General features: G+C 35.6%; 1 protein-coding gene across 2 annotated transcripts in view; it reads right to left on the reverse strand.

The window, feature by feature from the left end:
* NEBL (nebulette) overlaps positions 1-23,974 on the reverse strand; it is a 249,860-nt gene that overhangs the window by 34,277 nt on the left and 191,609 nt on the right. The window contains exons 11-23 of one of the 2 annotated variants that reach the window (XM_025895396.2): positions 22,968-23,070; positions 21,803-21,912; positions 20,752-20,862; positions 17,972-18,082; positions 16,087-16,197; positions 15,295-15,405; positions 14,314-14,418; positions 10,424-10,516; positions 7,136-7,228; positions 6,657-6,749; positions 4,541-4,633; positions 2,262-2,366; positions 998-1,169 (exon numbers count right to left, since the gene is read on the reverse strand). In XM_025895396.2, coding sequence (XP_025751181.1) covers positions 998-1,169; positions 2,262-2,366; positions 4,541-4,633; positions 6,657-6,749; positions 7,136-7,228; positions 10,424-10,516; positions 14,314-14,418; positions 15,295-15,405; positions 16,087-16,197; positions 17,972-18,082; positions 20,752-20,862; positions 21,803-21,912; positions 22,968-23,070 — 1,411 coding nt within the window. The remainder of the gene's footprint in view (positions 1-997; positions 1,170-2,261; positions 2,367-4,540; positions 4,634-6,656; positions 6,750-7,135; positions 7,229-10,423; positions 10,517-14,313; positions 14,419-15,294; positions 15,406-16,086; positions 16,198-17,971; positions 18,083-20,751; positions 20,863-21,802; positions 21,913-22,967; positions 23,071-23,974) is intronic. The other variant, XM_018075678.2, reaches the window with a different exon arrangement.

Here is a 23,974-nt window from a genome sequence, read left to right on the forward strand (position 1 = left end):
TATTTGGAGACTTTAAGGAAAAGACCAAAAAGTGTTTGCCAGGAATGATATAGCTAACCTTGCTTTAGGCAGGAGCATGGACTATATGACCCGTCAATTAGTCCATTTCACCTGCAGTTTCTCTGGGTTTTGCAAGGTAAAGTTCAACTTTGCTGTTATTACTATGTATGAAGGATTTTAGAGTGTTATCTCAGCATGTGTTTTTGTACATAGATCCTCTGGGGTCTACATGGTTGTAAAGCAAAGAAAAAGAGAAAAGAGACACACTAAAAGAAAAGGAAATGAGAAAAAGAAAGTCAGGCTGCCATTTCCTTTGCCATAGCAGGCCTGCTAACTTTTAATCCATTCCAAATATCCACTTTAATTTTTAAATAGTTCATATTCATTATGAATATCCCAAATAACATCTTAATGCAATATCTTGTCTTTACATACAAATCTAATCTGTATTCTACCCTTGAACACCTGATCATATCTTGCACCACCTTTTAAAACATCACTTCTGAACACTGCTTCTTGGCTTACCAGAGACCTAATGAGTTATTGATGAATTACACCTTGAGATATTTTTAAAGCTGTGTGAAATTCTAAAAGAAGAGGTAAATGGATACATAGAGCGCTGCAGAAATTATTGACTGACAGAAGGGGAAATTTCGAACAGGCCTGCAACATTTAAACATTGAAATCTTGGAGAATCACAATTTTAATAATCTTTCTTCTGTGCAAAATTAAGATTATTACATATATTTTTGCTTTCCTTATAGAGTCAAAATTCAAAGTAATAGCAGACTATCCATATTAAAAAAAAAAATACAGAGCAAATGATAATGTATCTCCCATCCATTCCCATTATTACTTCGCTAGAAGCTGACATGAACCAGTAGTTCAACCACAAGTTTCATGCTGAGAAAAGAGTGAAAAAGAAATCTGGAGAACACAAGCAGAGGCTTTTATCTTCCCTCAGTGCTTTCAATAGCAACACTATTTGACAACTTACCAACAATTATTCCAGGTCTTCTATCCATTTCAACAATATGTGGATGCACACCTTTATATGCTGCATCACTCACAATTTGGGTGTTTTTCCGTACACGCTCTGTTATAGGATCATCTACCACTGGGGTGAAGCCTCTGCCCTTTGTCTTCTCAAAATCTTCATGGTATTTTACCTAGGAAAAAAGAATTACATTTTTCCCTAAGCTGCAATTGACAGCAAATGGTCATTCTATGCAGGAATGTATATGTTTATGAGGCACTTCTATTCTTTAACTTTGCACCATAATAGAATTGGTACACATGAGACAGACTGGATGGCCAGCCAAGTCTTTTCTATCACCCTAACTTGATTTCCTGATATTTTATTATCAATGTTGCTTTTCTTTTCTATTGGCACTAAATTAGGCATTAGCTCAAGCTGCAAAGCATCATCTTACAGTCAGAAGCGACAAAAAAACCCTGCCCTCAGGAGGTCATCTGGTCCATTCCCTTCTTCTCTAAAATAAGATGGTTCTCTACTGATGGAGACACCTACATGTCAGTAAAAATGTTCCAGAAGTAGTAGTTCTAAAGAACTCAAACATTTTCATTCACTGAGAATTCTGACTACATGCACAGCTTCATAAGAAAGGTATTTATTTTCTCTTTTGTTTTATCATATGCCAGCTGGCTTTAAACATAGGTTTTTAGAAAGAACAAGAGCCTGATTTTCAAAGAAAAAAAAATTAAAACCAATGACATTAGAGTAGAAAGCATTACAGCACCAAGTGTTGGAACAAAACCCCTGTATTAGTAAGAGTTATAAAGGTAGTATTGCTGATTATGCATACTTACTTTTTAAATAATCTTAATCATCAAAGATTTAAATTGATAAACATTCTCACACAAGCCAATGCACACAAAACAACTCATTCCAAGAACCAAAGTCACGCAGAAACCAGGAACGTGCACAGGCACAAGGTGAAGTGTGTCACCTGATCCAGTGAAATTGTTATGCTCAAATGAGGTGTGTACATTTTTAAGGAAAAAAAGAAAAACAAAAGAACAGACATTTAACTGTTAGAAAACTGTTTATTAGTATTTTGAAAATGTTCATTACAGTCATATGCAGTTAGCAAACACTCCCTCTACAGGCATAGGAAGAAAATATTCCTTCCATACTTGAGAGAATTCCATTAGTTACCTATATTAATGGAAGGCAAAATCCAGTGGAAGTAAAGTGCCATTCCTTAGTATGCTCTAGTTATAGGAAGAAAGTACCCTACCATTGAGATGTTGTTTTGAGTTTCTTTGACATGTCTTAGCTCAGGTGTGTCTAGAAGCACACTACGTCTACCTTTCATCTGCCTCTGATCACTGCTGTACTTGACCTGCAAAACACGAACAACAGCACACGTGAATTTTTTCTTTACAGTAGAAAGGATGGTGAGAATCACACCATGCAATAGTACCCTTTCCAAATTACAAGGTTAACAGTTTCTCTCTTTACACTCATTTGCTAGTAGGTTATTTCACAAGGGGGACACAGATGAGCTAGTATATTTGTAAGGCCAAAAGGCACATTTATTCCATCAATCACTTACTCAAAAGAAAGTATTTATCCAATAGCTGACATTTGTGACTGTTTAAATTACGTAAGCAAAATAATTAATTCATCAACTGAAAAATAAGACAAATAATAAGAAAACACCACAGTGACTTGGACATCTTTAAAACATATTTGTATGGCTGATGATAAGATACCTTCTTATTACCCAGACAGACCCAGAGCCTGTCCTCAGTCTGCTTCCAGGATGGGATTACCTGAGAATCCATGCGAATTCAACTCTTACAAGTAGATTAATCCTTTGGAAGCCTTCTTGCTCCTGTTCAATAGCTAGTCTTTACTAGCAGCACAAAAGCAACATGTCTGGGAAAAATCTGAATGTACTGTTTCCAAAAAGAATATTCAGGCTCTGTGTTTTGTGCATCAGTAAGTACAGAACCTCCTATGTCACATTTCTGCTGTTTGGCTTATTTTGTAGCTTTTTACAGACTAGTATTTCTAAAATAGTAAAAGTATTTGGTCCTACTTATTGGTTCTGGATTGAGTACTCTTACAGTTTCTTCTAGCTTGTTGAATTCTTCTGCCAATGACCTCTCTTAGCTCCTACATCAGACTGTAACCTGTGCATTGAGTGTTAGTAAATATTTTAGATTTACCTGTGTATTCACACAGTGTTACTTCTCAAATATGTTGTGCAAATCTATTTCAACACACACTTGTGATGAGAGAAACCATGTATTGAAACTGTCTGACTCTCCTTAAGATTACATATTAGCAAAGAGAACATACCTATGAAAATATGACTCTTGTCTGTGTTTCACAGGTCAGTTTGAAGTAATGTACAGCAAAACAAAAATATATGGTACTTCATATTCCTCAAACACTTCTGAATTAAACAGTAAATTTTTTTAGAAAATATATTCAGCTACATATGCTTTTGAATATAAGGCATTTTCTCGACAGAATAATTACAGCCAACATAGCTTGGTTTTCATCATACTTATTAACATAGAGGAGTATTTATCCCTGTAATGCTTGAGAAACAAATTGAAGTAGTCACTTGGCAAAAAGCATTTCATTTTCAAAAATTAAAAAATAATTTAAAGTCTAGAATTTTTGTGAAGTTTTCCTCTTATTTTTAACTATGCACCTCAAAACTAATTGATTTTGGTAAATATTCATGAGCATTTTCAAAAAGTAGTTAAGATATGTGTAGTTACAATGTTAGATTCTGTTCCTTTGTCCTTAGACAAATCTTCTGACAAATCCAACGTACTTTCCTTTTCACTCCTACACTCAGTTCTCAAGTGTTCGCTACTTTTAGTTCTCTTCTGCCACCTTGACAAAGTGGTTCTGCATGAAACCTCTTCTGTTTACCATCTGCAATGGCTTTGTTACTGATGCTGTTTCAGTGTTGAGGACACAAACTGTAACAAAACTAGTCTGATCCTTTACTTCACCATGCTGTTTTGACTTCTTCATTGCTCCTTAATAGAATTGTCTCCTGCTTCTTACACCACTGTAGTGACAATTAAATTTTACTATCATAAAAGCCAAGAAATATATATTATTTTACTCTTTAGTATTTAGCAATGGGACATATTTAGGACTACTCAGCTCTAACAGAGATGGCATGTCACAGAGTGGCATGGATGTTTTCATGCTTTGAATTGCAAAAAAAACCCCAAGAAATTTGCACCGAAGTTAAATTCTTATTTCCTTTGTTCTTTACCGCAATTCACTCCTGCAATCTAGCAATGAAAATTCGATAACAAGAGACAAAGATTCTTGAAAGAATGACTGACCTCTCGTGACTCTTGCCTTGAGAACTACTGGCATCAACACAACCACTTACTATTTTGCAAAAATAATCAGGCAAGTCTGAATATGATGCAGTTAGATTCCTTTGACATGTCAAATGTAAATGGAAAAGCATATCCACACTATATTTCCACAATGACTGAAAATCTAAATGACAAAATGATTCAAACAACTTGCCGAGCTGATGTTATCTTGATTCTTCCTGACTCTCTCTATCTCAGGAGTGACACTCACAGCAGTAGCTTTGCCAGGCTGCTCTCTGTAGTGAACCTATTATTTAACAGAATAAAATGGTACATACTATTTCAGCTAAAGCAATATCTCACTGGTTTACATTAAAATGTATGATATAAAAAGTCATCCAGGAAATAACTGAAAAGCTAAAATGCATTTGAGGTTTATTAAAGTTTATAAAACTTGATTTTTGAAATATAACCTTGATATTTTTTTTCTGTATAGTGTGCTTATTAATGTATTTCTGTGGATATATATACACATATGCACACAACATCCCGATGTTTACCAGACTGGTCCTTGGATGTACAGAGACATATCTCATATTTGGAAAGGGGTTAGGCCACAAATAATGAAGTAAAGTCAAGCAGAGCAACAAAAAATTGAATTTCAGCAAGGTCCACTGCAAATGTATACTTGTCAAGACTCAGCAACTCCACAAGGTTTCCATCTATGTTCTAAATTTTATACTCTATGTATTCAAAGGTGATTAAACGCAGAGAGTGCAATCCATCAGACAACTGCCAATTGAATCCAGCATAAATTGCACCATGCATTTATTTAACTGTACTGTAGGAATATCCCCTTTATCACTTTTTAACAAAACACACTTGTAGCAATGATGCATTAACCAAATGCACACTCAAGGCCAGATCAGCATCCAAAGTGGATAAACGATAAGTTGTGGCATTGATGGACCAATCAGTCTAAGGTTAACCCTGGCCCAAATGCTGGGAAGTCAGATGTAGTAAACTTTTAGTAAGAGATTCTGGCAAGAGATTTATGCCAATCCATATAGCTTTTTGTAAAATTAATGTTTCCATACAACACTTTCTTTTAATAAGCCCATGGGTTCATGTGATAAGGATAACTGTGCAGATACATTATATTCATAATTCTGCAGTGTTCTGTGGCAGTAATGCATGTATTGCTCAAGCAATACATGTCTTCCAACACAACACAGTTTTGGTATGTTCACATCAATACATTCCAATTGAAAAATTAATGTCTTGAAAAAATGATGGTAGGCTTTCAAATGGATTAAACTTGCAAACTGACATTTTTAAAGGTAAACTGATTCGAGAATTAATGTTTCCAGAAGTAGTTGAAATTTAAGAATCTTCATTCAAAGCTATTCCAGTAACCTGAAGATAATTTAAACTTTCCATTGAAATTTGCATAAAACAGAAATTGGTGAAAAGTAAATGATGATGTAAGGAGAAAAACTATACAGACTGGCTCGAATCACTTAGGAAAACAGGTTTGTTTGAACAGAATACATTTTAGAAGAGCTAGATCTATTAAAAAAAAAAAATCCAGGAGTTAACTTAGAGGGACAGAATTCTTGAGAATTGTGACTTAAAATTAATTCCGGTGAATGCGGCAGAAAACACCCCAGGGAAACACTGTAGCTATTTGTAGACCCATTAAATAGGGCTGCTGATGGCAGCTCCCAGTGAGGAGAACAGCTGGTCTCTCAAAGACTCATTAACAGGGTACAATTTCATCCATATAGGAAGGCAGTAGCACGCTCCAAAAGTCCTTGCCTTCTTCTCTGTGCTCCTGCAAATCATATGACTTTCTAATGGTTATGTCAGCTATTAAATACTAAACTCTTATAGAAAGGTTACTGAAGAACCAGAATGATACAGGTAAGAGAGCAAAAGTTTGAGTACAACTGTAGCTAATTTTTTATAAAGCAAAGTAAAACAGATCTAGAAACAGACATTGTTAAAAAAAAAAAAATTGGTCAAGATTTTCTGTAAATATCCAAAACAGAGAACAACATCTCAAGGATCTCAAAGGATTGCAGTCATTTCTTTAATCAAATATATGTTGCTTCATGTGCCATTTCCCAAACGAAGCAATGCCTTTTCACAGTTGTTTCCTAAAAGAGGGTTTTCAAGTAATTCCATTATTTGAATCCAAATACATTATAATACATCATTTTCCCCCTAACTAGAGAAAAGGCAGAATTTCTGCCTCTTCTGGAGGCAGAATTTTGTACTTATCCTGTGCATTCAAAAATTATGCAAAGGATTAAACAAGAGCAACTTCCCATGCTGACATTCTCTTGATTCCTCTTGACTCTCTCCATCTCAGGGGTGACACTCACAGGTGTAGCTTTGCAGAGCTGTTCTTTGTATTGAACCTGGCAAACATTTCAGAATATATTACAACAGAGACTTCTGAGTAATAGAAATACAACAGTGTGCTAGACATCATTAAAGAACACACTGCACTTGGATGGAAAATACCATCCCTCAATAATCAGCCACATCTTTCCACACAATACTTAGTACTCACCCTCTTGCAGTTCTATCTCAAACACAGGCAAGTGATAGGTCAACAGAAATACTTCACTCTCGTTGTTAATCAAAGTGCAAGGCAAAGAAGTTATCATTTTACCATTAATTAATGAAATTAGAATTTGTGGACAAAGAGGAACTAGCACAAACACCACAGACATATTCACTGAGACATAAACACACTTAATAGAGCAGAGAAAAGTGTGCAAGCAATGAAAATGGGGCACACATTGCTAATATTCTTCTGGTTTTCCTTAACCCTCCTTAGTTCTGGTGGATCAGAAATAGCTGTTGCATGCCGAATTCCTTCCTTATATTTAATCTGCAGAATAGATATTACAAAATATCAGCAATTTAAAGAAGATACAGATAGGCACTAAAACACAACAGTTTATAATCTCTCCCTTACACATACTGCACAGTTAGACCACATCTACAAACACCACTGACCTGAAAAGGAACAGTTATATTTAATTTCTGAAACAGGCTGCTAGGGTCTCTAATGCATCTTGTTTGATGGAATGCATAGGAGAGTGCATATAACAAGCCTAGTGTCCTAAAACACAGCAGGAATATTCATCACATGGGATTGTGGCTTTCTTCATGATAATTGGGATGCTGCATATACTGCTTGGAGACTCGCATCACTTTGACAACAACTTGGTCTTGCTATTATCTTGCTGTGGAGTCTACCAGTCCATCTCAGAAACCCAGCATTTTCACAAATGTGTTCCTAAAAGGGTGGATGATTGCAAAGTCTCATTCAAGTTCTCTAAAAACCCATGCGAACACATAAGTGAGAATATAGATGTTCGGACAGATGATGCCCTTGAAGATACTGTCATATTTATTGTTGCTTTTGCAACATTTAATTTTCAACTTTCTTCTCCAAGACGTGGTACTTCTGGAGAGTCCCTCATTTCTTAACACAGACAAAACAACTTGTTTTTCTCTAAGCTCATACTTGGAAGCTGCAGCTGCTTTGGCTGAAATTTATAAATAAATAAAACCACACCAGCCCAAAGCATAGACTAGGAATGGAAAATTTCAGTCCAGACAGTTTAGGACTGGCAAAAATACTAAAGCACTGGAAAAAAAGGATCTTTTAACAGAGACTATTAGGTAAGTTTAAGAATTGGCAGTGCTACTAGTCCTTAAAATGCTTCAAAATGTCCATTACTTGAGTTTTAAACAGACCCCAGCTTTGTGGTGTTGACTAACATACCACAGGGGTTTCCTCATGGATTTCACACAAACAAAAACAAAAATAGAATCTTCTCCTGAAAGCCTTCTTCCCAGTGCTGTGTCCAGCCCTCCCTGCCCCTCATTATAAACACAATTTAAAAATTCCTTAGTTATTTGTAGCTTTTCAGTTCAGATTCAGTTACAGTCCATGGGTCTGCTGATTACTTTGAAAGTTCTGTGAGATCTTGACTCCAACTGTTTAGAAGGCTGCTTCTTCCAAACTAATCATCATAACAGGTGAGATGAGGTCAACCTCCTTGGCTGTCACCACCTTGTGTTTTAGGATTTGAAAACAGACCATTCTGATCTTTCTCTCCTATATATGTAATCTGGAAAAATCTGATCACTCTCAGAACATGATTCAACGGACTTTTTTGTGTGGTTGGTTGTACAGTGAGGGTTATTTTGGTTTGGTGTTCTGGGGTTTCTTTCACTGCAAATTTTCTTCACATTCTATAGTTTCATTTAGTTCAGAAAATTGTTATAAAGCTGTCTGAAGTTCCTCTGGCTAAATTCAAAGATATACGTAAAATGTTTAAATCTAATGGATTCAAAATTGGTGTAATTTACCCTTCCTTTGGGACATCTGTAAATTACACAATATAATTTCCCTCTTACCGCACAATATAATTTCCCTCTTGCTGACATATAATTTGAAATATTCTTGCACATTGTTTTTAAATTTGGCATTATACACTTTTAATAAATATTATATAAGACTTAAGTAATTTCAAGTACACTATATGTAATAAAACACCTTTGGTAAAACGTTAACTCTACACACAGAACTAGCAAGGTAAAGGCCATGCTACTTCCATTATACTACTACAGCACTAATGCATTTTGTGTTTCTCTTGGTAGGTGTTTGTTCAAGTGCGTTCACTAGCATACTGATCAACCTTTCATTTTCCCCTCTTCACCCCTGTTTAGGACTTCTAAAACAGCAAGAACACTGTACACTATTTTTTATTTCACTTTGAAAGATATTGTGAAAAAACATCAGAGCACGACCACTCCTAATAAGTACGTGTGTGTGTGTGTGTGTGTGACTACTCTCAAAATAAATGCCTGTGATAACTGGAAATCAAAAAACAAACAACCAAAAGAGAGAAACAAAATTAAAAAACCACCCTCAAATGACATAAACCAACAGCTTCCCAACCAAAACCACTGCTTCAGGATTTAGGACACATGATAGCTTCCACTGTGACTCACAATGATAAGATGAAGTGTGATGGATGGAGCAGAGAAAAAATCCAAGTAAAATACAAGCTTTTCAAAATTTTATGGAAATTCCCTACCTGACCTTACTTTGGTGGGATATGCAGTGTTTACCAGTGCTTGTTAACCAAGGAAATTCTAGTAGAATTGGTGTCCAGAAGCCCTAATTTAGATCTCAACTAATATTTAAACACAACTCACTGTCACATCTATATATTACTTTCAAACTTTACTCTTAAAAAAAGTCTAATCATCAGAAAAGTCATGTCACAAATATAAAAATGGCCCCAGAGGAGTCCACACCAAATAAAACAAACAAGTGAACAATGCAGTTGAAAGGGTTTTCTTGCTTGGCAGTCATTTTTCTGCTTTTTTCCAAGTTTTTATTTATCAGAAGAGAATGTTCTACTTGAAGAAAAAACTCATTTTTATATTTTATTTTTAGTCGCTCATTAAAGTGCCAAAGACATGGGACATCCACAGATAAACAACATCAATTCAAAACCAATCTCATCAGATCCACAAATCAACTTGTCGTCAGCATGTAAAGAGGCACATACTCTCCACCTTTTCACATAGCTCAAGTTTGGCTATAATTTTCCTCTTCTTGACATGCAAACTGTATCAAGTCCTACATGACACATGCAGACTCCACCAGAATGTTACAGATTTTCTTTTCTGTCGTATAGTATTTTTCTAAATTGCAAATACAACTGCTGTTCAGTCTGTCATATCAGGAGATGCATCTCCTGTTTCTCACCCTTGAAAGACAAAACACTTTTCTCAAATATTTCATTAAAAGTTTTTCCTATTTTTTATAATGCTTCAATTAGAAACTCTACCTTTGGACATTGAAGAGCTACACTAGAGATGAGCTCTATCTCTACTAGAATGGAGCACTATATCCAAAACCCTATATTCTCTAAAATATATATCTCATTGGAATGAGACGCATAATACGAAAATGTAGAATTTTTAGTAAACAAGATGAAAAAAAAAAAATTGTCCACCATTTACGCACATCAGAATAATTAATGTTAATAGCACTTACCGAACTAATATTCTGTTGATTTTTCTTTACTCTTTCAATCTCTGGAGTCTCTTTTACAGCTGTGCCAGCTCCTACTTCCTTCTTATAAAATACCTTCATTTTCCCAAAAGAAAAAGTAATTATAAGACTGTTAGCAATGCAAGTACAAGTTCTCATAAAAGGGTTGGGCAATTTTCCAAGTTCCAAATTGGTCTGACTATAAATCTTGCTAGGAAAGCAAATACTTTAATTTTTCATAAATCATACCAATTATCAATAACTACGATAACATTGTTTTCAACTGTAACCCAGATAATATATTCTCATCCTTAGACTGACCTCAGCATTTTTAAGTATTTGTAATGACAGTTTTAAACTTGGAAATAATATTAAAATTTTTATCATAATATATAAACTTTTACAAATGTAACTTTCTACTTGAATAATTTCATTAATTTCAATTGAACGTGCATAGACATGCAAGATTTGATTTTGGATTTTTAATCTTCAGATCTTAAAATACTGTGAGAAGTGAACAGATATTACTATTATTTCTAATTTCGCAAACTAGAAAATGTTGTCCTATTCATGATAAAATAACCAAAACAACCAGAGCTACAATCCAAGTCACACAATTTTTGACTTGTGGGTTCAAGTCAGAAAGCTAAGGACTGCATCTAAAAACAAAGCTCCCTTCTGAAAAGATGCACATGCTGTTTATATAATTCTCCTCTATATTTCAGATACACATGTTGTTTATTTCAATTGTTTCAGCAAAGGATAAAACACAAACTGCATCAGTAAAATCAATCATTCAAAGTTACTGAAAGAGACAGTAAATAACTCCTCCACAGATTCCAAGTGTGGCTATAGGTTAAATAACCATGGAGCACCAGTTCATGCTGCAAAACTCCTAAAGAAGTTTTACTTAAATTTCAGTATTTGGTGTCACAGCTGTTGCCATTCCAGTAAGTGTTTCCAGGCTGGTAGTGTAAAAAACAAGTCTGATCCTGGAGTTCATAAAATAAATCTCTGCCATTTAGTATTTCTACTTTTCTTAAACCAAGATTTATTTAACTTTTCCTATCAATAAACTTTAAACAATAAAAACATCATTCTTGATTCATTTCTCCTACTTTGTGGAAGTCCTCTGTAACCCAGGGTGAATACTACTGCCAAATATTCTGGAGGAGAGTGAATGTCCACAACTAATTTTTACATATTCAGAAAAACTTTAACAATTTAGAATTTTTTTTACCATGTGACAACAGAGACAGTTTATGAGTAAGAACATGAAAGTTCTTCTGTAACAACATGTCAGGTAGAAAGATTTATGTCATGGACTGAACTTTTCTACCAAGTAGGGATTGGTAAAATATGTTGGAGACAGGAATTTTTCTATTAAAGAGATGACTGGGAAGTAAATATCCTGTTGTAAATCATCTGCCAAATGAGCTAGTGAGCTAAAAGCAGCAATGATCTCACCTGCAGAGCTAGTCACTTTTTGTGTCCCTTAAGGCAGGAAAATACTTGAGACAAAATCCAAAAATCAGAAGACTATTGTCATAATTTTTTTTTTTTATATTAAGGTTGCTCCCAGCTATATCTTAACTCAGTAAAAAGTAAACTACCTTTATAATCCAAACTGCATAGAATGATGGAAGATTAAGACATAGAGAAAGAGAAAAAAAAAGGTAATTCAATCACAGCTATAAACTGCTTTCCTACATTTGGAGGATCCAGTTCAGAAACAGAAAATGGACAATCACAAAATAAAGCAAATACAAATCACCTCGAAGACAAAACATTTTATATTATCTAGTACACTAACAAAGAGGATAATTGTCAGCCTTGGTACTGAAGGCTCAAACTGGCCTTAAAGGGCTGCAAGGGGTTCAGATGTATCAGGAGCTTGTCAAGGCTTAAGTAGTGAAAGGTTATTACATGCCTGGTACCTCACTGTCAGCGAGACCCCACTGCCAGACCCACTAAGGTCTTCTATTTGAAGACTTCATCAAAAGGCTGGAGCAGGCAGGAAAGCAGATCACAGAGGCTCACTTGGATCCCCTCTGTTACAGGGAGTTTCAGTGTAGCATGTTAGGATGCCAGTGATATAAGAAATGGTGACAATCACCATCACACCATGAAGCAGAGCACCATTCAAAACCAGGAGGCAGCAGATCGCAAGAAACAAAATGGGGTCAGTGGGCCTGTCAAGAGCTTCTATCAGAAAGCAGCCACAGAAATGGACCTGGGGCTCCTGGTAGACAGAAAGCTGATTGTGAGTCAGCAGTGCCCTGGCAGCCAGGAGGACCAACCGTGTCCTGGGGGGTATCAGGCAAAGCATCGCCAGCCAGTCGAGGGAGGGGATTGTCCCATTCTGCTCTGCACTGGTGTGGCCTCACCTTGAAAACTGTGTGCAGTTTTGGGCACCACAATATAAGACAGAGAGTGTCCAAAAGAGGGCAATAACAATGGTGAAGGGCCTTGAGGGGAAGCCTTGTGAAGATCAGCTGAGGGCATTTGGTCTGTTCAGCCTGGAGGAGACTGAGGGGAGACCTCATTACATTACAACTTCCTTCTGAGGGAAGAGGAGGGGCAGGCACTGATCTCTTTTCTGTGGTGACCAGTGACAAAACCCAAGGGAATGGCCTGAACTTGTGTCAGGGGAAGTATATTAGAAAGAGGTTCTTAACCCAGAGGGTGATTGGGCACTGGAACAGGCTCCCCAGGGAAGTGGTCAGAGCACCAAGCCTGACAGAGTTCAGGAAGTGTTTGGATGATACTCTCAGGCACATGGTGTGACTCGGGGATGGTCTTGTGCAGGGCCAGGAGTTGGACTCGATGATCCTTGTGGGTCCCTTCCAACTTGGCATATTCTGTGATTCTGTGAAAGATGTAGCTTTCAGCTGTCCTCATCCAAAGGAAGAAAAAGAGCAGGAAGACATTACAGGAGTGACCACCACCTAGAGAAGCCTCAAACAGTTATCTTTTCTGCTTTCCTGGCAGGTTCTTACTTCCCGGTTGATGCCACAGCTGTACAGGATAGCTGCATGCAAACAGCTCTGAGAGAAACTAACTGAGCTCGTACTTCTGAGAGCTGGAGAAGCTGCAAATATCTCTAAAGAACAACATCTGTGTCCCATAATACTAAAATATTTAAGTAACCTATATTCCTTTCCCTCAAATCATTGGTTTTATTAGTATTACTTAGTCTGTCATAAAAAGCAGCCACTAACTGGTCTTTTGTTCTGGGAGCTAGATTTACTCCTCTTCTCTGTTATATTACAAGTAAAGGCAGAATTACAAACAGCAGAATTAATGGGCCCAAAAAGGAAGTGGAACGTAATACATCCCAAACTGGGCAATTTTAGAAATGTAAGCTCATAATTTATATTTAGATATTTAGAGATATACTGAAACTTAAATCTAGCATAAAATTTAAAAATATACCCAGTATAACATAAAATCATTAGATATATATATTCATGAAACCCAGTCTGTTCTAATTCTATAACCAAATCTTGATGTACAGTACATATGATAGAAAACAGATGAAAAATCTTATATGCACATTAAGAAGCCTTAGATTTTTTTTTCCCTTTTAAATAAAGTACTTCCTGGGGCTTGATGGAAAAAGAAAAAAAAATCTTCATTTAAAAATAACTGTGGCTTGGCAAGGTAGTATAAGTAGTTTAGAAATTCAAAATAATAGTGTCACACCTAGAAAAGCTAAGTATTTTTTTTACTGAAAGAAATGAGTGATACAGCTTTTGCCAGGAAAATTATGCAAATGGCGCAAAGGACGTTTATTCATAAGTTCCTTATTTCATGCTGTGGCACAAGAGAGCCTATTTAAAATGAAAAATATCTGAAAAGTTACAGGCAAAGAGAGAAGCACCATTACTCACTGAACTGATGTTTTTCTGAGTATTTCTTATCCTCTCCATTTCAGGAGTGTCAGGGACAGTAGAATAGTTACAGAGCATCTTTTCTGCTTCATCTTTGTACATTTTCTGAAAAATAATTTTTAAATGTCTATTTCTTTCTTTGGGGCTGAGGATATCAAAAGTACAACAAAAAATGCCTATTGCTGATGAGCCTTCTCATCCCTGTCCAGTATTTATATCAACCTCTCTCCTCCTTAATATTGTTACCATTGCCTGTGCGGGACACCCAACACTGTCTCCCACACTAAAAATGTATAATATACATACATATAATATATATATCCTCATATATTATATATCCTCATATATATTTTCTCTTTACTGTCAGGATATATGTAACATATCGTTAGGTAGTGTAAAAAGAACTACAGGTAGATGTAAACAAGTAAATTCAATTGTCATGGTATAACAGGCCTAGATAAAAATAAGAATCAGGTAGTTAAGACATTTTACTACATGTAAATTAATTTAGTACAGGTATGAAAGCCTCTACAGAGCAACAGAAGAAATATTTTGAGCAATGTATGTCAAGCACTCAATGTTACACAGAATTAAAACATTCAGCCTTTGTCCATGTCTACCTGGATTGCTATTTCTGAAGCCCTTTTGACCCATTGTATTTTTGGAGTACATAGACCAACTTGCATTCCTTTTCCTATAATTTCAGTCTCTAGATCCTTTTTATATCCTTTCTGAAGAAGAAATAAAAGGGAAAAAACCCTATAACTAATACTACAATTCTCCATACATTCTGTCTTCAAAGCTATTCTGATAGTACTGGTCAGACTTTAAAAAAAAAACCTCTTCTTCAATTTCTTTAATTATTTTTTGTGCACTGCTTACATCTTTTAGCCTAAGAATGTTCAAGAAGATTTTATGTTTTTAACATCTCATTGTGTTTTACTTCCAAAGTAATCTTAAAGCGATTAATTGTGTACTCACCTGGCTGACAATTTCAGAAGCTTTTTTGGCTCGTTGTATATCAAGGGTATCCGTGCTCACTTCCATTCCCTTTCCTTTAATTTCATTCTCCAAGTCTTTCTTGTATTCTTTCTGAAAATAATAGCATTGGAAATACATCTGACAGTCAAATTCTTAATTTTTTTTCCCAATTTAATCTATGCAATTCCACTGAGTAGCATTCACAAAACACCAAATAAGTATTGATTCAATAGTAATAGTTTTGTAGAATCTATCCATGTGACACTCACACTGTAGCTGCTGACAGGCTAAAAAATTCTTTTAAGAAACTGCTCACTTCAGCTTTGATGTAGCCTTTCACATCTATCTGTCTTTCCAGTTTTGGCTGCTGCAATCACAGACAAAAGTAAGATGAGATTTTCTTCCCTCTGCCATGCTTTGCAAGACTGGGGTCATGAGGTTTTAGCATCTCCCTAACTCCTTTTATCATTTGGCCCTAACTAAATAAGTAGTTATTTCAACCTAAAAGCAGTAGAGCCCACAGCAATCGAACACAACCCAGGCCAGGCATAACTCGTGAGGAACAAGAACAAGTTGCAAAAGATGATGGAAAAGTCACAGTTCTGGGAAGTCTTAACTTTCTCTCACACGCTGATTATGCAACTTTCAGACTCCGCACATTTCGACAGATCGGCTATTTGGTGAAATCTGTGGTATCCCTACTGCCTAGATTGGTCACCACCTGGAATTCTCAACAACAATAATTTGTTGCATGCTGTCAAATGGAAAGCTTGGACCAGGTACAGTACTGACCATGCTTGCAATTTCCGAAGCTTTCTTGGCTCGTCTTATCTCAGGGGTATCTGGACCAACTTCCATGCCCTTCCCTTTAATTTCAGTTTCCAGGTCTTTCTTGTATTGTCTCTGTGAAGATAAAACTTATACATTATATTGTCAGTATCCAGAGAGTTACAGGTAGATTTTTTTTTTTTTTTGCAAAAGAGATTGAAATTTAGGATTTAGAGTCAAGTAAAACTCTCAGATTAAGGGCCACAACTCTCAAGACTCTGTTGCCAGAAAAAAAACCATAACAAACTACAGGAGGAAAACTTTTAGAAGGTATTCACTGACTGTACAAATCTCTACCACTGAAATTTTAATGTGGCAGAGGGTGGGAGGAAATCAGTCCATACAGCTTGCTACAATTATCCTCTAAAGTAAAGGGGGAGTTTAGCTCTGCAGAATATAGTGTAATAAGCTGGTACTTGATGCCAGCCTAATTGAAACACATTTTCTTTTAAGAAAATATTTTATTTATGAAAAGACTACATGTTAGAAATTTAATACCATACAGAATTGCTTCCAGTGAACTTCCAGAGCAGGAAGTTGTAATTTATTCATTTAATAGGTCTTTCCTGAACCATAGCCATTAGGCAAGTAGCAGTACTCATCTGCGATTGCTCCTTTTTCCTCACAACATAAATTATAAATAACCAATAACTTGAAAACAAAATGAATATTTCATCTTCATCTTATACAAGCAAGGATATATTCCTTGTTCATCAGCAAAATATATTAAAATGTAATACTGAAATATTGTATGCAATAATTACCCTTTTTTTATTTAAAAAAAATGTTCTTAGCCAGTGCTATTCCTATTACTACAGTAGTAATCACTCTTTTTCTACTCTGGTTCATCTCTGCCTGTGGAAACCTTTTTTTTTTTCAAAATAAATACATATAATTAAAAAATTTTCCTTAATTTTCTTGTTTGATAATTATTTTTTAGGTTGTGCATTAGTTAGAAAAAAGAAGAATATTTTTCTACTCGATGCAACGGTCTGATCACTTACAAGAACAAAAGCAAAAAGATTTTCAGTCTTCCATCTCTATCTCATTCTGATATGGACATAAATGTGATAAAACATCTCTTTACTTTGCAAACCATAGTCTTTTGAAAAAGTGTAAGTTAACCTGTGGGAAGAGATCATCCCTCAATTCCTCTCTGCAGCAGTGGGACAGCAGATGTTTCCTCTGAGTTTCATATTGTGTAAAACACCAAGGGAAAGATAATCCTGGGAGTTACAGCTATATATTCCTGCACTTCTTTACAGTGGTCAGATTGGCCCTATGCATGTCATCCCCTCTGGTTTTATGGTTAAGTATGTATATGTGTGCAAATAAACATATAAATATATATATATATATACACATACATATATATACACACACATGTGTGTGTATAAAATGAATATAAAATGCCCAAAGGCATAACGTGCAGCATGAGCTTAGTCTTCCCTCTTCCCTCCCCACACCCTCCAACCCTACTGCTGCTTCCCAGAGACAGTCTTTGGAAGACCACCCTGAGGAATCATGCATTCAGAAAGCCTGTTCTAAACAGACAAGTTTGTTCTAAACAGCACAGTTCTAAATGCTGTATCCATTGACCCCACTAACAATCTCCTTTAATCTTTTAATTGCCTGAAAATCTGAAATCTGAAATATTTGTCCTGAGTTGATTTTTATCCAGAGCTTTACTATATTTTTAAAGCAAAACAGAAATAGCCTCAGTTTCAATACTTATGTATTTCATTGTAGATTATGTAAAAATTTTTTAAAAAATTGAATCTTCTCCATTGAGTTTAATGTAAAAGGTGAACCCTCTGTGACATTAATAACCTTGACTAGCATAACATACCTCATTTAGTATCTGAGCAGCATTTTTCACTCTAATCAAATCTGGTGTATCTTCAAACACTGTCATTCCTTTTCCTTTCATCCCTTCTTCCAAATCTTTTCGATATTCTTTCTAAGGATTAAAAAAAAAAAAAAAAAAAAAAAAGAAAAAATAGTGAAAGAGGTTTCTCCACTTAATACTGTGTGCAAGATCTTGAAAAGAAATGCCACTTATTAAATGTCTGAAGGGTCTCTTTGAAATTTCTATGAAATATGAATTAGCTGTAGAATAGATTTCAGAGTTAAAATAGAATTGGAAATTGTGAAATCGAAAGGTACAACACTGAAAAAGTGAAAAAATTTTAAAGTCATCATATATTTTGTTGTGCTCTTGAAAACCAGCCCTCCCTATACAGAACTAGCACAATGTTTAGGGGCCTTGACTGTCTTCGGACAGACATTTTTACTGCAGTAGCATTTTCTTTCTGCAGATCAATATATGCTGTGCTGCAGTTTTTACTTCTGTTCCAATAATGGCACCCCATTCAGGATGGATTCCCTGAACAACACACTAGGACCTGTTAAAACAACTGCTTGACAAATTATAATGTAGAAGCAATATTCCTACCATATCACTCCTGTGCCTTTTAGACACTGCACTGATATGATCTATCAGCATTCAGCAGCTGCAGCCTCCAGAGTACTCAAATGTTCAATATAAAATTCAAAGCACACCAGAATCTGCCCACAGACATTTGGTTGTTTTTCCTCTTCCCAGGTCCTAAAGAGCTGATGTAAGCCTACTGAAGTTCAAGGTCTTTAAGTTTTGTAAGGATTTTTAATTGCTCCATCTCCAGGTGAGGATTAGGCTTTTTTAAGCAAAGAAACTAGAAGAACATTGAAGAAAATATATATCAGAAGGATTTACACAGACATGAACTAATACTCCTAATTATGTATTAAATTTCATAAGTAGCAGTGCATACCTTTATCTTCCATAAGCTCTTTATTTAAATAAAAGGAAAACAGGTATTTTTAAAGAAGCTTCTTTTGTCATCACAAGCATGTCCTACAACAAGTAGGAAACAACTTCTATTAATTTAGAACTATTTAGTTCATCTGTCTCTTCTGAAGAAGTTGTGAATGTGGTTCCAGAGAAGAAAGTTCATGTTGTTACAGAATAGGAAATATGTACAGAATTATCTACAGTGGGAAGGCAACAGAATAAGCTGGAATATAGCTGACACTTGGGGAGGGGGGGATTTAAGAAGAAGCAATTGAAAAACTGATTCATTTTTCAGTAACTTCTTGTTCCATGCATTATCTATTTAAAGTTTATTATGAACCTTAATGCAAAGATACTGAGCTACATCCTTGACTATGAAGAAATACATAATTTTGCTGAATCGTGAAAGATAATAATTAATTTGACCTGTGTAATCTTTGGGTTTGGAATATATTCCTTGAATATGGATATAAAACCATACAAAATTTATGCAGTTTTGCATTAAAATATCATTCCCATTTTCTCATATTCTTCCCCTTTGGCTTACAAGCATGGTTTATTCCCTAAGTAATGAGTCATAAAACTTGAGGAGGTAAGAATTAGGGAATATCTTAATGCATACAGCACTATGGAGGGAAGCTACATCAAAATTTTCAAACATGAACATTTATAGCACATTACAACTATGCATGCAATAACAACTTCTGTGAGCATTCAGCAAGCAGATTAAACAAAATGACAGCATTTGCATTTTTCCCTAGTGAGTAGGTATACATGAGATGCACGCACAGAATGGTACTGCACAAACTAGACCCAGCCTGAGACTTGCTTACCTGACAGCCAGGCTTATCAGAATAAATTATTTATTAGAAGATGAATAATAAAGAAAATCTGAAAAGAAATTTTTTTCTTTATCCATATGAAGTCTAGCAGACTGGGATAAGTTGTATAAACAGCAAGGAAAGGAACAAGGTTCAAGGGTTTTTAATTCTAGCATCTTTATTTGTTTGGGAAAAAAAATCAGTTCTTAAAACAATAAATACAAACAAGGTACTGTTGGCTCACAGATTCAAAAGGAGGATACCTATCAGCTCTGTTCTTCTCTTCTAGCAGTTCTAGCTCTTCTAAATTTGGTCAAATAGTAACCGTAATCTCCAGAACCAACCAATACTCAAAACCTAACATGAAACCAATTCTGAATAACAATATAAAAAGACTAAAGATAAAAGGATTCTCAGTTATGGAAAAAAATTATTTCATTTGTAGTGACACGTACAACTGAGAACATTTGACAAATCTTAAAGAAACAGAGGGCATATAGAAAACCTGTACCATCTAACAAAATGTGCTTAAAGCAAATTATGTAATATCACAGCTATATTATGGAATTTTGGTCTTCTTTATTTTCATCCATAACACGCATGATAGATAATTATTTCAATTAACTTAGTTAAAAGTGACCATACGCAGCTCAAGGCATCCATATAACCACAACAGTCTATCATAGATGTGAAATAATAACTCAAAAGGAAAAACTGCCATCTGGATGCCAACAGAAATCCTCCTTTACACCCCTTCATCTATCTAAAAACTCTGTTTTTCTGGTTCAGGTGTGCTGAGCTTTATAATTTGCTTACTACACAACTATTCACACAAATTGACGTGAAGCAATTCTTATTCATTAATTGACCTGTATTCAGCTACCAAGTTAACTTTAAGCTATTCAGCACTCAGTAGCTTGTAGTGATGCTGCTTATTGCTCATTTACAGCTTAACAACAGCAAAAAATCCTTTACCTCTTTCAGAAGGTTAGTGACTTGCTTTATATGCAAGAACTCTGGGGTCTTGTCTAAATCCAGTGAGGGTCTTCCCTTGATCCCTTCTTCAAAATCTTTGCGATACATTTTCTGTTGAAGCAAAACCAATAATTAGTGGTACATACATACATACACAATTCCAAGCATATTTCAGAAAGAATACTGTAAACAGACCCAGAAATTAACCATGTCATAAATTAGTCATCACACTAATAAGCAACTTCATTACTCATTTCATTATCTAGATTAGCTATACAGGACAGAGACAATCTAGACAAAAATATGTGTGTGGTATTTCCAAAGAGAATGTTGAACTTGAACTATGAAAGAAACAGTTTGCTTGGTAGGGAAAAGAGAAGACAAATAGCACACAAGGTAATGGTCTGAAACTCATTAAAGTTTCTACCAAGAGGATGAGGTCATCTGTTTTCCATGACACAGCAAAAGTAATGGAATCAAACTGCAGCATGGGGGACACGGGAAAATACTCTTGCTCAGAATGGATGGTGAAGCACTGGACTAGATTGCCTGGGAGGTCACAAAATCTCCATCATTTGAAGTTTTTTTTAAAAAGTCAGAAAAGCATGGCCTGACATAGGACAGCCAGTGCTGTTCTGGAGCACTCCTTCCCCATTGCTGAGGAGCATGTTTCAGTTAAGGCATGGGGTTGGTCTGGGTTCTGTGGCTTCACTTACTCACATGTGAGAACCATCCCTCACTAATGACAGAATTAAAGGGAAAAGTTAAAAAATTAGTAATCTCTGATCTAGATGACCTCTTGAGCTTCTTCTCAATTATATGATGCTACAGAAAACCTCTGTCTAGTGTTAGCACCAATGGCCTTTTGAGAAAAAAACAAATTTGAAGGAAGAACTGAGTTACGGAATAGCAGAGATAACTACGCAGTATAATTCTACCATATCCTAAATTTGCACTCTGCTTCATACATTTTCTTAACCTGAGTACAAGATGTCTGCTAACTTCTCTGTTGATCTAACTTTTACGTCTTCAGGCACACATTTTTACTGACCTCACTTTGCATCTTTTGAGCCTCTTTTGAAACTTGATACATTGGTGTATCCACAAACTCCAGCATTGATCTGCCTTTAGCTTTTTCATAATTCTCTTTGTACTTGACCTAGGAAAATTAAAATAAAGTCTGTTAGCAGCTGACAGAATGTGAGATCTGATTGCTTGCAACAGACAAATCCCGTCTTAGCCATACTCCTTAGAATTCTGTTTTGAGTTGGAAGACTCCTCCCAAATTTAACCTGTTGAAGAAACAGGGCAGCTAGATAAGGTAATTTGTTTTCTGGAGTCATTTATTCCTTTTCTTCAAATTGTCAAACCTAACAATTGTGAGCTTTGAAGACAGCAGGAGTGAGGAGCATCAATCACAATCCTTAAACTAATTGCATGATTTTGGCCAAATGACCTATGCCTGAACAGTTGGCAGCTTTTTAATAAGGATCCCCTGCCACGTTTCCCATAAAACAACACATTTACTGTAACAACAACAAAATTTTGTTTCACAGCCAGGCCCCACAGGACTTTGCTTCAGGTTCAGGAGCACCACTCTCAAATGCATTTTTGTTTGTACCTGTGGGAGGGAGAAGGGAAGGAAAACTAATGCCTCAGTAGGGTCCGGTCTTGCACCAGCATTCCCCTCACAGCTACCAGGGACCATGACCTTAAAGCTAGCAGTAAAATCACAATGAAGGACACAGGGTTAAGACATCAACTTATGACTTTATGCTAACTCGCAAAGCAAATACACTCTGTTTGGAAACCTGGAGAAGCCTTCTGAACTCATTCATTCACGCTCTTTTGATTAAGACGGGCAAACACATTACTTATCTCAAATAATCATTGTGCGGTAGGATGGAGTATTCTACACGAGCCTTAAAAGAAAGCAAATAGCTACAAATCAAAATATTATATTCATAAAGAGTAATGTCATTTTAATTTATTTTTCTCTTCAAAAACAGTGATGTCTGAATTTCTCTTTCCCTGTCAGGCTTCTGCACTAGGTTTGGGTCCTGCAAAAACACTCTCCTCTCTTCTCATGGGGTGCTTCTGATTGACTATGTGCTGTACATCACTGTAATCTGTCCTGCAGTTTTGTGACTGATTTAATCACCATTAGAATGCTGCATTTTTCTCTTTGCAAGATGTGTTTGTGGTTGTGTATTCCTGACTTTGAAGCACCGCATTTGCTTTGTGATGGATTTGTTCAGCAGTACCCAGGGTGAAATGATAGAAGTCCTTGCTTTGCTTAAATGATTTCTTATATTCAAACTGAAATAAAAAATATCCAAGAATGTTTTCATTGACAAAATCCAGAAAGTTTTGGAATTTAAATACCATTTAAAATAAGTATGGAAGAAAGAGCATAGAAGAAACTACATTTTAGGCCTCCCAGCTCAGGAGTTCTGACAAATTTGAATTTAAAATATTGTGATGAAATGAAGAAAGGATATGATAAAAAACAACTTTTGTACATTCTTAGAGAAAATGCTTGCCCTGGTAATCCAAAAGTCAAATGTTTATGTTCGATAGAAAATAAACGTTATTGTTTACATTTGACGTGCAAAAGAACACATATGACGGTCTGGGTTTGCCTCCTAGTGGAAAGAATTATAAATGTCACACAACAAAATCACTTCTGTAGTGGAAAAAATGAAAACTATCTCCATCTACAGATACTGATTTCATTCCTTTACTCCATTCCTCAACTAATGGAACAAAATAAAAAAAATAATTCTATAAAATCAAATTAGGTAAATCTCATAACCTCTTGCTACATTAAGCTACAAGCACTAGATTCAGTCTCTTAAGTTCTATTTATTCGCCCTGTTCCATAAAATGAAATACATCTAAGTTCACCTTTTTTTAGCCTGTAGTTCATTAACATCTCAAAGTCTCTAAAACAGGCACAGATTTAGAATGTGAAAAGCAATAAACTAGCTGTTATACATATATCAAAGTGTTACATTTTATGTCTCCATAGCTTATGCTACATGTATGCCTGCCATGGTTTAACCACAGCCAGCAACTAAGCCTCACACTGCTGCTCACACACTTTGCCCAATGGGATGTGTGAGAGAATCAGAAGCGTAAAAATAAGAAAACTCATAGATTGAGATAAGAACAGTTCAATAATTGAAATAAAATAAAATTTTATCATCCTAATAATAAATAG

The sequence above is a fragment of the Manacus vitellinus genome, unplaced genomic scaffold (genome assembly GCF_001715985.3).
Source record: "Manacus vitellinus isolate BGI_N305 unplaced genomic scaffold, ASM171598v3 scaffold_3_pilon, whole genome shotgun sequence".
NCBI lineage: Eukaryota > Metazoa > Chordata > Aves > Passeriformes > Pipridae > Manacus > Manacus vitellinus.